Source organism: Ovis aries, chromosome 12, assembly GCF_016772045.2.
Source record: "Ovis aries strain OAR_USU_Benz2616 breed Rambouillet chromosome 12, ARS-UI_Ramb_v3.0, whole genome shotgun sequence".
In the NCBI taxonomy this organism is placed as follows: Eukaryota; Metazoa; Chordata; class Mammalia; order Artiodactyla; family Bovidae; genus Ovis; species Ovis aries.
The window spans coordinates 28,358,533-28,376,197 of record NC_056065.1 but is presented as its reverse complement, the minus strand read 5'-3'; the positions used below and the strand labels follow the sequence as shown (position 1 = coordinate 28,376,197).

Here is a 17,665-nt window from a genome sequence, read left to right as displayed (position 1 = left end):
AACTATAGGTGATTGATTAATACAGGGTTAATATACAATATCTTAAAATAGCTCTTCAATGCACTAAGTTTTTGAGCTGAAGACTGTTCTACTTGCAGTTAAATTACCACTAAATATTCAAAGTTTAATAGCACAATTATTTATAAACGTACTTTCACGACTTATACAGATTTAACTATTTTCATGGGATTCTGCTGGCCAGTTAGGTTTGGGAATTGTTAAAAATATCCATATCCACAGAGTTAAAATTAGGAGGAAAGCCAGTAGCTCTAGTTTCCTTCCCATATAAAGTTTACATTTACCTCTCCCCAATAGTCTCAAATAAAATTTAACAACACTTCATACTAAAATTATTCGGAATATGGAACTTTCAAGGAATTAACTGCACGGTTAACGCTGATAGTAAAGACCAAAAGCGGGTATAGTTTAATGTATTTTAATAGCAAACTTACAGGAACAGCACAGAAGACAGACAACATTAAAAACATGTGCTTGCATGTAGGACAACTCAGTTAGAAAAGTATAGTGAATGGATGGAATCTACTGCATGATAAAAATGCTACAAACACCATTTAGTTGCAGTCAATAAGAAATTTACTTGTTTTAAAAAAATCCAAATGCTGGCATTGTCCAGAAAAATTTAACAGGTTTATTTATAATTGTTATAAAGTTGAACTGCTGAAACTTGTTCACTGAAACATTTTGACTTTCATTAATGCTTTATGTCCCCGCATTTATATTAAAAATTCACACACAAATGAAAATGGAAAAACTGCCAATACCTGATTTCTGTCCCCTATTTTCCACTTGCAATCATATACTTAGGTACCTTTTGACCCCATGGAAAAAAATATCTAACGTTCAGAACTACCAATAACAGGAAGAAGAGATTTTTTTTTTTTTTTAAAGAATGAAATGTTTCCCATCATAGTGGATTCTTAAGCACGTTCTCCACGTATGCGGCGTGCTAGCTGGATGTCTTTTGGCATAATTGTTACACGTTTGGCATGGATAGCACACAGGTTGGTGTCTTCAAAAAGGCCAACCAGATAGGCCTCACTTGCCTCCTACAAAAGGAACAGAGAAAAAAAATATTATCAACAGTTAAAGATACATCTATACTAGTTAAAAAGATGTTTTTGAGTCCTTTAAAAACCTACTTCAGAAGATGTTGACCACTTACCAAATGCTTAGTTTAAAATCTGGGATAAGGCTGAAAGGCAGCTTATGAAAGTGAAAAACTCAAGACTGTAAATCTTTGTAAAATACAAAAGTCAATTTCACTACCAAATAGCTTACCTTTTTAAATGTTATATGTGATTTTTAAGCAAACTGAAATGTGTCTTGAGTAAAGCAAAAATCAAACTTCAACTCTAACATTTATTTTTATCCTCACAAAGATAAATGGAATCACATGTATCTATTCCAAGTAATATTCTCCTACCTCGGGATGTCCTTTTTCTGAATCTTACTCCCAATTCATTATATCTGTTTGACTACTGATTTCCATCATATGGGCCTCATCTATCTTTCCTTTTAACACCTCAGAGTTTGACTACCAGGTCAGTGTCCTACTTACATACAATGATCTATCTTGCACCCCTACTAACTACACTTTCCTCTATGCACCCCTATCTGTAATGGCATGTTACCCCCTCAGCATTAACACTGACCTGTTTTTTTCCCATTCCATCATTAAGCTTTTGAAGGTATCCTCCTATTCCTAATTTCACTCTAAACTGCTAGGTATACGAATTATTCAATACTTGCAGAGAAGGAAGAAAAAAGGAGAGCTCCTACTTATAATTAACTCTTAAAATTGTTAGTACACCTTACAGTTGTCTGAAAAGTTGAAGAATTCTTTGGTCTAGGTTAAAACAACTGCTTATGCATTTTGAAATGAACCAGTCATCAGTCCAACTGTTCTAGTGGATTAGGAACACTAAATTAAAGACATTATTTGGCTTCTCTATAAGCAAGTTATTTCTCTGTTTAAGATCTATTTAGGGAAAAAAACCAAAACAGATTTTTAGAGTTGATTTTTGTCCTAATTAAAAAACTATTTCCATTTTGGAACTCTTTAGGCAGTAAGACTAAAAGAGAAATACACAAAATACTTGAGAATTCAAGCCCAGCCCCATAACGCTTCGTAACACACAAGATAGAGACGGGAGGGACCAGATTTGCTTTATAAACACAGACTTTGCTAATAACACTTGAGATTCTGCTTTTAAAAGTGCTAACAACTCCTCAAATGGTTTGTACTATTCTGTCTTATGAAAATATTTTTCTACATTTATACCTTCATTCTTTTTAGCCTCTTCTATAAAAATGTTTCATTCAAATTTTACTATTCTTACGTATCTTTCTGAAGTATGTTATCAACAGGTAAGTCTTATTTGCCTATCCTTTATGGCTTACCTCAAGATTATTCCATGAAGGAGAAAGCAAACATTCCTCTCACCCCTGCTTTCCAGGTGCAGGTAATTTTGAACTCCTAATTTCCATGGCACTCACACGGGCCTTGTACACTAGCCATTTTTTAATACCCTTACTTAAAATACTTACTTTACGCTCACAATGCCTAGCCCTTGAAGGAATAGAAGTTCAAGAAGTTTTTGCTGGCTTGGTTTTTCATATCTAACCTTAACTGAAACTTGCATCTTTTCTTTTTTTTTCCTCTTGGATGCACCCTGTGGCTTGGGGGACTGTTCTCCAACCAGGGAACTGTACTTGGGTCCTTAGTCATGAAAGTGCAGAGTCCTGACTACTGGACTGCCAGGGAATTCCCGAAATTTGCACCTTTTCTACACTAGTAGTTCCCTGTATCTTACCTTTTCCAAAGAATACATTAAAAGCAAAAGTCCTTAATATTCAGAGATTCATCCTTGGGATATTCTAGAAATGGTAAAAAGTTTAGAAAACATAGTATACTGTAGACCCTACTCTTATGAGTTTCACAGTTCATGTTAGATAGCAGAACTTAAATTCCTGAAGAAAGAAAACAGTTGTTTCTTTTTTTGGTTTCACCCAGCATGTCTCAGGATTATGCAAATTTAGAAGGCTTCTGCAAAATACAGCAGTATGAGCTGCTATATGGACAACCCAACAAGTCCTGAAATTCAAACACCCATTTAAGAGTGGAATGAGTTTGGCTCCCTTAGTACTATTCAAATGTGATATGTGGCAGCTGGGGCTCTCACTGCTATCTTAGAACCTGCTCTAGATATCATAGGATTGTGTCTGTCAGCTCTGGGAGAAGAGTCAATACAGGGAATTTGACCAATGACCCATGTATTTCTAATTCTATTACCAATGTCCAAAGTTTCCTAAACATTAAGACTATGATGGGATTTAAAGAGGGACACATTATAGCCCAATTAACAAAATTTTGAGGTAATATCGAAAAAGTGTCGTTAGGGGCAAAAGCTAAATTTTAAGTTAGTTAAGTCTTGATAATCTATGGCAAACCAAGTCTGATTTCTCCACCATCCTCCCTAGACTTACCTACCCTCCATCTCTTTCAGTTATGTTAGAGAAGTTAGTTGTAAATTATGTAACTCTAAAGTAAAAAATGGCTTTCTTCTACCCTATTCGCATTAGCAAATTCTCCATCTCTATATCCTTAAGAGGATTAAATATTTTCCAATAAAGAGCTACCAATGCCAGAGTACTACAGGCAGCAGAGTTGAACATTTTGCTCAAAACCAATGCAATTACTTACTAACAAGTATAAAACACAAACCTTAATAACAGCAATGAATTTTTAAAAGACAAGTCTTTTAGCCAGATTGTTAAGTAATCAATTTACAAAGCTCTATCATTGACACTTAGGCTTGACAATGTTGGACTTCCAAGTATAATGTGTAGGTCAAGTAGAGCCCTCCTAACTGCAACTACAAAACAAAATTAGCATCTTTAGGTCAACACTTGCGAATACTTCTGTATTTAAAATTAGTGCAGAAAAAATGGGATCTAGAAACAGTCAAAGATTAAATCAGAAAATAAAGGTCTTAAATAACAGCACTGTAAGATTTTACTAGTTTGAAATTTCAGTAATTTCAATTCATTGAGAATTTAATGGATGCCTACTCCTGGAATTCACCAATCAAATGAAGTTCAGGCTAACCATAGAAACAGCTCAACCAATTACACTTCAGGATAGAATCCACCTATCAAATCTTCCTCATACGTAAAGGAAAAGCTTGGCAACAGCAGCCTTGAAAAATCCTCCAATGGAATGTATGTCGGTTCTGGACCCTCCCCTAAGAGAGATTCTGATGCAGGTCTGTGAAGTGCCTAGTAATCTGCATTTTAAATCACCTCTCACCCTATGCTGACAGAGGTGGCAGTCTTGCCATACTCCGAGTTACAACGATCTAATGAATGCCAAACACACTTAACATTATAGGTTACTTAAGTGACTGATGTTAATTGTACCCACATACCTAATCAAGTATCTTAGGTGTGGGCATCTCAAGTTGTTTAATCTGTCACAAACCACCAGTATTTCAAATACATGTGTGTGCTCAGTCACCTGTGACTCTGTGACCCTTTGTACTGTAGCTTGCCAGGCTCCTCTGTCCATGGGATTTTTCAGGTCAAAATACTGGAGTGGGTTGCCATTTCCTCCTCTAGATCTTCCCAACCCAGGTATCAAACCGGAGTCTCCTGCATTGCAGGCATATTCTTTACCTCTGAGCCATTGGGGAATCCCATTTCAAATACATAACCACAGCGAAAACTGTATTTCTTGAAATTCTGACACACTGGAGCTAAGATTAAACTGTTTCCCATTTAAATGGAAATCCATATATAATCCCCTTAAACAAACTACATGTCTTCAAACTTCTCTCTTTACAAGCCCAGTAACATCTTTTTCTCCCTGTTGTCAATCCAATCCTAACTACCACTCAAGTTTCTTTTACCTCAATGCACAATTCTTTAATGTTGCCTAGTCCTATCCCAGATATCATGTTCTCTCCACTTGCAACTGCCTCTTCAGGTCCAGGAGGCCATTTATTCTAACTTTCCTTTTGTATCAGTCCCTGTTTGAAACTAATTACCAATACAGACCTTTGGCCCCATGACTTCCTAATATCCAGCAGCAACTGTAAGTCAAACCAGAGGATTTTTTTTTTCCTTTTAACACTACAATGTTTAAAATTTTAAAATCACATCTGTTTGTATAACCTCAAGCAACTTAACCTTTCTGACATCTCAACAGTGAAATATAAAGACCTATCTCACTGGCTGGTGATATATAAGCATATATAAAGATTTAGAGATATTCTTGGTACAAAGCAGAACCAGCCAACTCTCAGAGCCTTTCCCACCCGCCATTTTACCTGCAAAGCACCAATAGCTGCACTCTGGAAGCGCAGATCTGTTTTGAAGTCCTGAGCAATTTCCCGCACCAGACGCTGGAAGGGAAGTTTGCGAATCAGAAGTTCAGTGGACTTCTGATAACGTCTAATTTCACGGAGTGCCACAGTACCAGGCCTTTAAAACAAAAACATTAAAGACATGGTTACCAAATACATAAAAGAACTTAAAAGAGTGGTCATCAGCTTCAAAGAGATGGAGTCACTTTTCAAAAAATAAATCAAACCATTCTTTTGTATCAAATTCCACTTATTAATTTATGACCTAAGTATTCAAATCTGTTAGAAGTGACACAATACTTTTAAAACAAAAAAGCATGATATTAAAGCAGACTTCTGGCAGGGGGTTTGATAATCATAGTCCCTTAATTTTCTTCATCTTTAACATAAACGTCACTAACTTCTGTTATAATTACAACTTGGGAAGGTACTAGGCCACTAATAAAGAAGTCAAAGTTTTTCAGACTTTTAATTTGACACCACTCTCATTCTTCCCACTGGCACCCCCCATTCTTCTGAAAAGATCTACCAGCACAACCCAATGAGCTTCACTTAAAAAAACACACAGTATTTAAGTTCAAATTCCCAGAATACCTTTGACACTGCACATCCCTCATGAATGATTAAACTGATGAACACTCTTTTGTGTTGTATCTTCCATATGCAAATTTTTTTTCTTTAAGTAATTTTAAGCAAGAAATTTACCTCAATCCTGACTTATTTCTTACACTTTTATTTTAGGCTAATCATTTGCAGAGGGTAAATACAGACAACTTCTGCCCTCTAATGGCAGATGCACTCAATAACACTGCTCAGGGTAGTTCAAAACTAAATATGCCAATAGAACGGAAAAACCAATTCAAGTAAACGAAGGACTTATGTAAAACACAATGTCCCCATCTTGATTAAATTATTTTACCAGATGCCAGAGTATCCTCAAAAATGTATTTTAAAACAACACTTTTCTATTTAAAACATATATATTACACATAACAGCTAAGTAAAATGTTAGTCTATCCTATTAACGTTATTAGAGATAGAACGTCTTCTTTGGGCTATGGGCACGACTACAGCTTCAAAATTAAGCATATTCCCAATAAAACCTAACGCTAAATTATATGCAGATTTTAAAGTAGTAAATATTTAACAAGGGTAAAAACAGATTCTCTAAAGGAGAAAGTATGCTTATACATCTTTTTAAGACTTTGTTTCATTTTTCCTCTTTTAAAATACCTGTAACGATGAGGTTTCTTCACCCCTCCAGTAGAGGGCGCACTCTTGCGAGCGGCTTTTGTAGCGAGTTGCTTCCTCGGTGCTTTACCACCGGTCGATTTGCGGGCAGTCTGCTTTGTACGAGCCATGGTATAGAGACCTCCTTACTTACCTACCAGCATCGGAAAAACCAAAAATCACCATATGCAACTACCAAACACACAAGTTTTCCTGCCACTACCCCCCCAATCTGGAAATTATGATTAGTATCAAAAAAAAAAAAAAAAAACCAAACAACTCCATGTTATATAATTTGAAAGGGTGCAGATTACATCTACCACCCAAATATGACTTTTTGAAACAAACTGTAGTACTAGAAAATTGTTAGCCTTAACACCAGTCATCTCTCAAAATGCCCAATCTGAGTGATAAACGGCAAAACAAAAAGACCCCAACAGCCTTCGCTTCAATTTCTTTAAATAAAGTAGAAATTAGAAATGTCTGTAAACATTCCATCCACTAACAAGTCAAAAGAACGAAGCCACAAACCACAGAAAGGTCGAGTCAAATTACAGCAAAAAAGGTTTTAGTCACCCCCCCCCCCGCCGCCGCCCCCCCTTTACGTCTGGCAGTTGATACATTGCTGTAAATATCTGAAAACATTCCTGGTTTTGCATCTCTACAGTTCTGTTGACAAAAAGGCGTCTCAAAAAACAAGAGGAACAACAGCTACCAACAGCGAGCACTCTACAAAGCACCGCCCTCGAGTCCAGTCCTCAGAGGATTCGCAATGAAATAATAATAATAAAAAAAAAACTGCCCCGCACCCAGGCGTTAATTAACGCACTAGACTGGCCGACTGGTCCACCCCAAGCACCACATAAACTTTTGGTTTAGCCTCCTCCGGCCCCTCGGCACAGGGTCCCCCAGCCTGCCCGCCTCGCTCCTAGCGTCTCGCGCAGGCACAAACTCGGCTCCCAGACCAGAACAAAATGGAAACAATCGCAAAACGTATCCGATTCCTTTCCAAAGAGACAAAACACCAAATCGCTCGAAAATACTCCATCCCCTGCCACGTGCCGCCCTCCAAAATGCAAAAGTTTTTTTTGCATTTCAAATGCATCAAGTTTCCGCTTCTCTAAAAAGGAGAAAAAAATGTTTCTCTTTAAAATTTTTTCCTCCTTTTTTGAAATGGGGAAGAGAGAAACGGGGGAAAAAATATGGTCGGTGACCAGAGAAGAGAGACAAGATGGTGAAGCTTAGCAACAACTGTGGGGAGGCAGCAAAAAGCGAGTTACCCCAGGGTGGGAAGCAGCGGCGATTTCTACCCTTTTCCCGCCCGAAAACTGGGGTCCGGGGTCCGGGGTCGGTAGTTAAGAGGCCCGCGCGGGTCGTGGTGAAGGTCTGGGGTCCCGGGAAGGGGCGGCGGGCGGGATTTCACCGAAGAAAAAGGAGCCAGGGGCGCGGGGAGGGAGAGCAGGCTCGGCGACGCGGCGGTTGCTGCTGTTGGGCTGAGGCGACGAGAGACTGGGGAGCCGCCGGAGCCGCCGCTGCCTGAGGGGAGAGGGAAACTCGCTCCTCACCTCCATTTCTGGGCCAAAAAGTTTTGGGGCCAAGCCGGAGGGACCCTGGGTCCCCTCCCGGCACCGCCAGGGCCCGGCCCGGGGCTGACGGCAAGCGGGGCTCGGTTCCGGGGAAGCGGGCAGACGGGGAAACTTACCCCCCTTCTCCTTCGGCTGGAGCTCGGCGAGCTAGAGGCGGCGCTGGCGTTGGAGAGCGACGGCGGCGCGGCGGCGGCTGCGAACACAATTGAAAGATGGCTGACACCGAGGCTATCCCCCAACACAAGCCGCCCCGCCCCCGCGCCGCGCGCCAACCAATCACACACAATGGAGGGAAGGCTCGGCCCCGCCCCCGCCCCCTCGCTCGCGCCCCGCCTCCCCCCTCCCCCCGCGCGCCCGTTCGCTGGCGCGCGCTCGCCCCTCCCCCGCGCGCCGCCCGCTCCCTCCTCCCGGCTGCCTCGCGCAGTGTGTGTACAAACACAAAAGACACGCTGAAGGGCCGCCGGCTCCTGCCGAGACGGCCGCCCGCCCGCCCCCGTTTTAACTCCGGCTCCCCGGCCCCGCACTCCCACCCAGCTCCGTGCGCACACGTCATGGAACTCAGGAAGCCCGGGTTTGGGGCGCCGAGGGGGAAGTTGGGGGGAGGGGCGGGCGGGAGGCGGCGCGGCGGGTGAACGCCCGGCCTGCGGGCGTCTCGGGCAGCGGCGGGGAGGGTGAGGGAGGGGGCGCCCCGCTCCGGCGCGCGTCCCCGAGGCGCCCCGGACGGCGTGGGGGTGGGGAGGAGGACACCGCCGGCCCAGTCTCCGCGCCCCAGTTGCAAACACTACCCGACAGGAAGCTTGCAAATAGAAACCTCGCACCCCGCGCCCACATTCGGTTGGGGCTGCTCTAGCTCTGGCAGGGCTGCCGGAGGCCGTTGTCCTGCTTTCACTACGGGCCAGGTGCGGCCGGGCAGCCCGCAGACAACTTTATTCACTCAAGACACCGGCTCGGGCCGTGGCGGCCCCGCGGTGCAGGCTGCAGGCTGCAGGCAGTCCGCGAGAACTCTGCCACCTGGGACGCCTGGCTCCGCGCAGGTGGCATCTCCAGGCCGACGGAGACGGCCAGGGACGGGGCTCGCCTTCTTCCTGGGTCGGGATGCTTGATGCAAGATGGCTGTATTTTGTAAGCTTCTAAAACAATATATGGAATACACAGCTAACTGCACCAGGGCCTGAATACCAGCCTTGGCAGCTGTTCTACCAGCCAGTTCGGCTTTTTAACCATTTCAGTTTTAGGTAGAATTGCCAAATGCTGTGTAGTCAAATGTCAGCAGCTTCTGAATAGTTTGGATGCGGCGGTAAGCAGCAGAAGTAAGGAACACGTCGTTGGGGATCATCACATTTATCCATTTTCCAATTCTCAGTAGCATAGGAAACAGATTTCAGGTTCAAGTTACCCATGTTGTCATTTCATCGGCCTTAGAATATATGCACCGTCCCTAGATGGCTTTGACAACACTTGAAACTACGTGCGAAGGTATTCAATAGAAGTGTCGTGCAGACATCCCATAGGATAGTGAAGGAGATAAATTTCATAGATGGAGAGCATAACTACTGTTGATAGTCTGAAGCTCTTATAAGGCATCTTAGTCATAAACATTACCCTGAAATCAGATATGAGAGAGGGAATAGATTTGTCCAAGGTCACTTAAGTGAGGAACAGACCCAGGAGAAACAAACAAAATCCAGTCCTCCTGTTTCATTATTATTTAATGAATGTTAAGTGTCTGTGGTTGCTGTGTAGAACACATGCAATTTGCAAGCCTGTCCTAAAAGCACATATGCAAAAAAGCTTAGGCTGAGCTGCCAGCGAAGAGTTCCTATAATTGGGGCCAAGAAAAGGGTTGGGTTTTTTTTTTGCTTGTTTTTTGTTTTGTTTTGAGTAAACCAAAATATTTGTTGGCTTTTTTCCAGGAAGGCTGATTCCACATCAGTTAAATTCATCATCTCTTCAAAAAATATTGAATGACATAGCTAATGTTCTCTTTATCTGCTAGATTTTTCTGTAACTTCCACTTTTTGGTTTAAAAATACTCCTAAGGACCGGGAAAACTTTTAGATATAATTCTAATCTTGGATTATCTGAACCTACTTAGCTGTCCATCTGTAAAATGGAAGTGATATTTATGTGTTAAGATAGGCCACAAGTTTTTTCTAGTTGTAGGATCAAGTATGTTTTGCAGTTGGGTAGGTGTCTGGTTGGGCTTCCCAGATGGCTCAGTGATAAAGAGTCCACCTACTAATGCAGGAGATGCAGGTTCAATCCCTGGGTGGAGGAGATCCGTGAAGAAGAGAATGGCTACCCACTCCAGTATTCTTGCCTGAAGAATTCTATGGACAGAGGAGCTTGGCGGGCCACAGTCCAGGGGATCGCAGAGTCAGACACGACTGAGCAACTAACACTACTATGTCCATTAAATCTCTTATCATCTATGATTTTCTCTAGTTGCACTTTGTTGAAAAATATGTCTTGAGGCTTTGGATCCCAGTCCTCTTTCCTTAATTGTCCCTCCGTCAGTCTTGCCCAGTAAATGGCATTATGATTTACTTAACTGTTCAAACCAAAAACCTCAGGCATCCTACTTAGCCTCCCTTATTTTCGTCTCCATGGTTCTATTGGTCCTATCTCTGAAAAACTTCTCAGAATGACCTGCTCCTCTTCTCCTCTCCTCTTGCTGGTCCCCTCAGTCACTTTCTATATGACCTTTCTCTTTCCACTCTTGCACCTCTGTATTCCATTCTCTACACTGCATGCAGAGATTCGATTTATAGAATAAATTGGATTAAGTCACACCCTTTCATAAATTTATTTGGAGGCCTCCCACTGCTCTTGGTTAAAATGCAGGGCCTGGCATCACCCCTGCCCTCCCTAGTGACATTCTGCTGCAACCCAACTACCTTATCTTTCAAGGTCTTCACTCCCGAGGATCATTACACTGTTTTGCAGGTTAAATGCCCTTGCCAAGGTTTACACGGAGTCCAAGTGGCTCAGTGGTAAAAGAATGCACCTGCCAAGGCAGGAGATGCAGGAGACACTGGTTCAATCCCTGGGAGGAGGAAATGGCAACTTATTCCTCTATTCTCGCCTGGAAAATTCCATGGATAGAGGAGCCAGGCAGGGTCGCAAAGAGTCGGACACAACCAAGTGACTGAGCACTTACGTGTAAGGTTTACACAGAGCTGGCTCCCTCATCTTCTAAGGCAACATTTTGCACTTTCCCATATCTCTTAGAAAAAGATCCTTTTTGTAAGGTCCATAGAAGAAAAAAGGGGATTTGGAGCCATTCATATGGAACTTGATTAAAACTTTCATTATATGTTTTTATATTATAAACCATATAAGAGAAAATAATTGCATTTTAAAGAAAATCAGTATCAAACTTGTGTAAAACTCTCTAATGTTTTCAAAGTTTTTAATGAGAAATGTTGAGGTTTTAAACTTGAAATGGCCACATACTATTCCTGATCAAGACTTTAGAATGAAGATCTCTTCAGATTCTTGATCTTATCATTGAAAAACTTTAAAATATAATTTTCAGCTCTTTCTCATCTTGCAAGATGGCGGGTGAAAAGCCTGAGAAGCCAGATACTAAGGAGAAAAAACCTGAAGCCAAGAAGGCCGATGCTGGCAACAAGGCTAAAAAGGTGGAAAAGGTGAAGAAGGTTAAGGGGAAGTCCCACTGCAGCCGAAATCCTGTCCTGGTCAGAGGAATTGGCAGATATTCCCAATCAGCCATGTACTCCAGAAAGGCCTTGTACAAGAGAAAATATTCAGCAGCCACATCCAAGGTCGAAAAGAAAAAGAAGGTTCGTGTTCTTGCTACTGTCACAAAATCAGTTGGTGGCGACAAGAATGGTGGTACCTGAGTGGTCAAACTTTGCAAAATGCCTAGGTATTACCCTACTGAAGATGTGCCTCAGAAACTGTTGAGTCATGGCAAAAAACCCTTCAGTAAGCATGTGAGGAAGCTGCGTGCCAGCATCACTCGTGGGACCATTCTGATCATCCTCACTGGGCGCCACAGAGGCAAGAGGGTTGTTTTCCTGAAGCAGCTGGGCAGTGGCTTGCTACTTGTGACTGGGCCTCTATCCCTCAATCGAGTTCTTCTGTGTGGAACACACCAGAAATGTGTCATTGCCACCTCCACCAAAATCGATATCAGTGGCGTGAAAATTCCAGAATATCTTACTGACACTTACTTCAAGAAGAAGAAGCTGTGTAAACCCAGACACCAGGAGGGTGAGATCTTTGACACAGAGAGAAATAGGAGATCACAGAACAGTGCAAGGTTGATCAGAAAGCTGTGGACTCCCAAATTCTGTGAAGAATCAAAGCTGTTCCTCAGCTCCAGGGCTACCTCTGCTCTGTGTTTGCTCTCACAAGTGGAATTTATCCTCACAAAATAGTATTCTGAACTTCTTGCAAAGAACGTAATTGAATAACTTGTCGTTTCAAAAAAAATAATAATTTTCAGTCATTCAAAAAAGTGTAACAGTTAGAGTTATATATTTAAAATTCTTCCCTTTCTTTCATTGGCAAGTGTAGTCTTGGAATTTCTTGTGAATGGATTTTGAATCCAGCTAAGCTTTTTGAAAATCAAGTATTTTTAAATTATACCTCCTATTTTCAAAATACACATGTGTTGCTAAGCAGTCATCCTGTAGGTGCCTTGGTCACCACCTAAAAGCCTAAAATAGCAAGAAATACCTGGTAGGAGGACAGAAATTCAAATTTGCACCAGCAGCTCTATTCAGCTTCTTTGTCCTCAACTCTGGTTGCATTTTGGGCCACACCAGTACTTCTTGGACACTTGGCACAGTAGTCCTCAGGTTCCTGGTCCATGATGCTCCCTGCCTTGTGGGACTAAAGTCGGGGTCTGGAGTCTAGAGCTCCTCTTGGAACGTGCTCAACACATCCCATGGAGCAGTGAGTCTTGCTCATTTATCTGCTTATCTGTCGCCTCTGTGCCAACCAAGGGGCACAGATCTGACCCAGACTGCTCAGGTTGCCCTTCAAGGAGCCTTGGAAGAGGCTGCTCACAGGAGCTCTGGGGTGTAGGACTGAGAGGACCTATTTCCTGGCACCTCCGTAGCCCAGAGTGAAGGCCCCTGGATGGGTCTGAGGTCTCAGTTCCAATGTCACCCCTCAGAGAGCCACATTGAGTCCCTGTCTTCCTTCCCTTACCCCTCATGTTATATTCAGTCACATTTCCATGCTTATTGCTTTCACAGCAATTCTCACAAGCTGATGTTTTGATTCTTTTACTGATTAGTGGTCTCAGCTAGACTGTAAACTTAGTGAGAGCTGGGGCCTTGATATTTTAAACACTGTTCTGTCTGCATCAACCTGTATAGTACCCAGCCCACATCAGACACTTAATAAATATTTGATGGATAAGTAAAAAGTGACCATATTTTTGTGGAGTTTTATATTATAAATGTATTTTGTTTGTAGGATATTCACATCTGAAAACACATATCTCTGAGTTAATGAGGGGCTTCTTGTGGATGTGACTGGTGATAGAAGCAAGGTCCGATGCTGTAAAGAGCAATATTGCATAGGAACCTGGAATGTCAGGTTCATGAATCAAGGCAAATTGGAAGTGGTCAGACAGGAGATGGCAAGAGTGAACGTCGACATTCTAGGAATCAGCAAACTAAAATGGACTGGAATGGGTGAATTTAACTCAGATGACCATTACATCTACTACTGCAGGCAGGAATCCCTTAGAAGAAATGGAGTAGCCATCATGGTCAACAAAAGAGTCTGAAATGCAGTACTTGGATGCAATCTCAAAAACGACAGAATGATCTCTGTTTGTCTCCAAGGCAAACCATTCAATATCAGAGTAATCCAAGTCTATGCCCCAACCAGTAATGTTGAAGAAGCTGAAGTTGAATGGTTCTATGAAGACCTACAAGACCTTTTAGAACTAACATCCAAAAAGATGTCTTTTTTATTATAGGGGACTGGAATGCAAAAGTAGGAAGTCAAGAAACACCTGGAGTAACAGGCAAATTTGGCCTTGGAATATGGAATGAAGCAGGGCAAAGACTAATAAGAGTTTTGCCAAGAAAATGCACTGGTCATAGCAAACACCCTCTTCCAACAACACAAGAGAAGACTGCACATGGACATCACCAGATGGTCAACACAGAAATCAGATTGATTATATTCTTTGCAGCCAAAGATGGAGAAGCTCTATACAGTCAACAAAAACAAGACCGGGAGCTGACTGTGGCTCAGATCATGAACTCCTTATTACCAAATTCAGACTTAAATTGAAGAAAGTAGGGAAAACCACTAGACCATTCAGGTATGACCTAAATCAAATACCTTATGATTATACAGTGGAAGTGAGAAATAAATTTAAAGGACTAGATCTGATAAAGTGCCTGATGAACTATGGACTGAGGTTCGTGACATTGTACAGGAGACCGATCAAGAGCATCCCCAGGGAAAAGAAATGCAAAAAAAGCAAAATGGCTGTCTGAGGAGGCCTTACAAATAGCTGTGAAAAGAAGAGAAGCAAAAAGCAAAGGAGAAAAGGAAAGATATAAGCATCTGAATGCAGAGTTCCAAAGAATAGCGAGAAGAGATAAGAAAGCCTTCCTCAGCAATCAATGCAAAGAAATAGAGGAAAACAACAGAATGGGAAAGACTAGAGCTCTCTTCAAGAAAATTAGAGATACCAAGGAAACATTTCATGGAAAGATGGGCTTGATAAAGGACAGAAATGGTATGGACCAACAGAAGCAGAAGATATTAAGAAGAGGTGGCAAGAATACACAGAAGAACTGTACAAAAATCTTCAAAACCAAGATAATCACAATGGTGTGATCACTCACCTACAGCCAGACGTCCTAGAATGTGAAGTCAAGTGGGCCTTAGAAAGCATCACTATGAACAAAGCTAGTGGAGGTGATGGAATTCCAGTTGAGCTAGGTCAAATCCTGAGAGATGATGCTGTGAAAGTGCTGCACCCAATATGCCAGCAAATTTAGAAAACTCAGCAGTGGCCACAGGACTGGAAAAGGTCAGTTTTCATTCTAATCCCAAAGAAAGGCAATGCCAAAGAATGCTCAAATTACCGCACAATTGCGCTCATCTCACACGCTAGTAAAGCTCAAAATTCTCCAAGCCAGACTTCAGCAATACGTGAACCGTGAACTTCCAGATGTTTAAGCTGGTTTTAGAAAAGACAGAGGAACCAGAGGTCAAATTGCCAACATCCGCTGGATCATCAAAAAAAGCAAGAGAGTTCCAGAAAAACATCTATTTCTGAATTATTGACTATGCCAAATCCTTTGACTGTGTGGATCACAATAAACTGGAAAATTCTGAAAGAGATGGGAATACCAGACCACCTGACCTGCCTCTTAAGAAACCTATATGCAGGTCAGGAAGAAACAGTTAGAACTGGACATGGACCAACAGACTGGTTCCAAATAGGAAAAGGAGTACGTCAAGGCTGTATATTATCACCCTGCATCTCATGATGCAGAGTGCATCATGAGAAATGCTGGGCTGGCAGAAGCACAAGCTGGAATCAAGATTGCCAGGAGAAATATCAATAACCTCAGATATGCAGATGACACCACCCTTATGGCAGAAAGTGAAGAGCAACTAAAAAGCCTCTTGATGAAAGTGAAAGAGGAGAGTGAAGAAGTTGGCTTAAAGCTCAACCTTCAGAAAACTAAGATCATGGCATCCGGTCCCATCACTTCATGGGAAATAGATGGGGAAAGAGTAGAAACAGTATCAGACTTTATTTTTGGGGCTCCAAAATCACTGCAGATGGTGACTGCAGCCATGAAATTAAAAGACGCTTACTCCTTGGAAGAAAAGTTGTGACCAACCTACACAGCATATTCAAAAGCAGAGACATTACTTTGCCAACAAAGGTCCGTCTAGTCAAAGCTATGGTTTTTCCAGTGGTCATGTATGGATGTGAGAGTTGGACTGTGAAAAAAGCTGAGCACCAAAGAATTGATGTTTTTGAACTGTGGTGTTGGAGAAGACTCTTGAGAGTCCCTTGGACTGCAAGGAGATCCAACCAGTCCATTCTGAAGGAGATCAGCCCAGGGTGTTCTTTGGAAGGAATGATACTAAAGTTGAACCTCCAGTACTTTGGCCACCTCATGCGAAGAGTTGACTCATTGGAAAAGACTCTGATGCTGGGAGGGATTGGGGATAGGAGGAGAAGGGGATGACAGAGGATGAGATGGCTGGATGGCATCACTGACTCGATGGACGTGAGTCTGAGTGAACTCCGGGAGTTGGTGATGGACAGGGAGGCCTGGTGTGCTGCGATTCATGGGGTTGCAAAGAGTTGGACATGACTGAGCGACTGAACTGAACTGAACTCTCTGGTGATTCAGTGGTTAAGAATCTCCCTGCCGATGCTGGACATATGTGTTCAATCCCTGATCTGGGAAGATCCCACGTGCTGCAGAGCAGTTAAGCCTGTGGGCCACAACTACTGAACCTGTGCTCTAGAGCTTGTGCTTTGCAGCAAAAGAAACTACCACAGTGAGAAGCCCACACACCACAACACAGAGTAGCCCCTGCGTGTGGCAACTAGAGAAAAGTCCTCGAAATGCAAAGACCCAGCACAGCCAAAAATAAAATTATTTTTAAAAGTTTTGCTTTAAAAAAAGAATGAGCTATGACATCTTTTTCAGTATTGTCATCAGTTTAACAGAGAAGGCAATGGCAACCCACTCAGTACTCTTGCCTGGAAAATCCCATTGCCAGAGGAGCCTGGTAGGCTGCAGTCCATGGGGTCGCTAAGAGTCGGTCACAACTGAGCGACTTCACTCTCACTTTTCACTTTCATGCATTGGAGAAGGAAATGGCAACCCAGTCCAGTGTTCTTGCCTGGAGAATCCCAGGGCTGCCGTCTATGGGGTTGCACAGAGTCGGACACGACTGAAGCGACTTAGCAGCAGCAGCATCAGTTTAAGAAAGATAAATATTTTTCCTATGATGAGGTTGTAAGGATGAAAACTGCCCATTTGAATGGGGCTAACTGTCAGTATTAATGTTTTATAAGTTTTGAACACTCATTAAATGACCAGTGGCATCTATTATCGTTATTCTCTGCTCATCAAGCAGCCTTGGGCTTGAAGTTGGGGTCTCTATGTATATTCCCAGTATCCAGGAGATTGTCACATCTCTTTGTAAATGAATGGGTGTCCCAGTTCTATATCTGTCTTGGTGAGTGAGTTAGTGTAGGTCTCCCCTGAAGGAGAGCCAAGCAATTAAGTGGTTTTTGAGAGTGCAAGGCCCAGAGCCATGCCTTTGAGCCATAGTGAATTCATACATGTATATGGCACCTGGGGAAGCTTCTTGGACATTAAACAGCCTTTGAGACACTCCTCAACCCTTCCTTCAAACTCCAACATTCTGATATAATGATCTTGACACTTGCTAAGTATTAAAAAACAGGTGAAAAAATTCTGT

General features: G+C 42.3%; 1 protein-coding gene and 1 pseudogene across 1 annotated transcript; one reads left to right on the top strand and one right to left on the bottom strand.

The window, feature by feature from the left end:
- Positions 1–420: 420 nt before the first annotated feature.
- On the bottom strand, positions 421–8,407 carry H3F3A (histone H3.3A). Its single transcript, XM_004013633.4, has 4 exons — positions 8,317–8,407; positions 6,618–6,768; positions 5,349–5,502; positions 421–1,067 (listed from the first exon to the last, which is right to left on the bottom strand). Exons 2-4 carry the CDS (start codon positions 6,743–6,745, stop codon positions 939–941), a joined length of 411 nt encoding a protein of 136 aa, XP_004013682.1. The 5' UTR covers positions 6,746–6,768; positions 8,317–8,407; the 3' UTR covers positions 421–938.
- A 3,331-nt stretch (positions 8,408–11,738) lies between these two features.
- Positions 11,739–13,608, top strand: LOC105607271 (large ribosomal subunit protein eL6-like; annotated as a pseudogene).
- Positions 13,609–17,665: the final 4,057 nt, after the last annotated feature.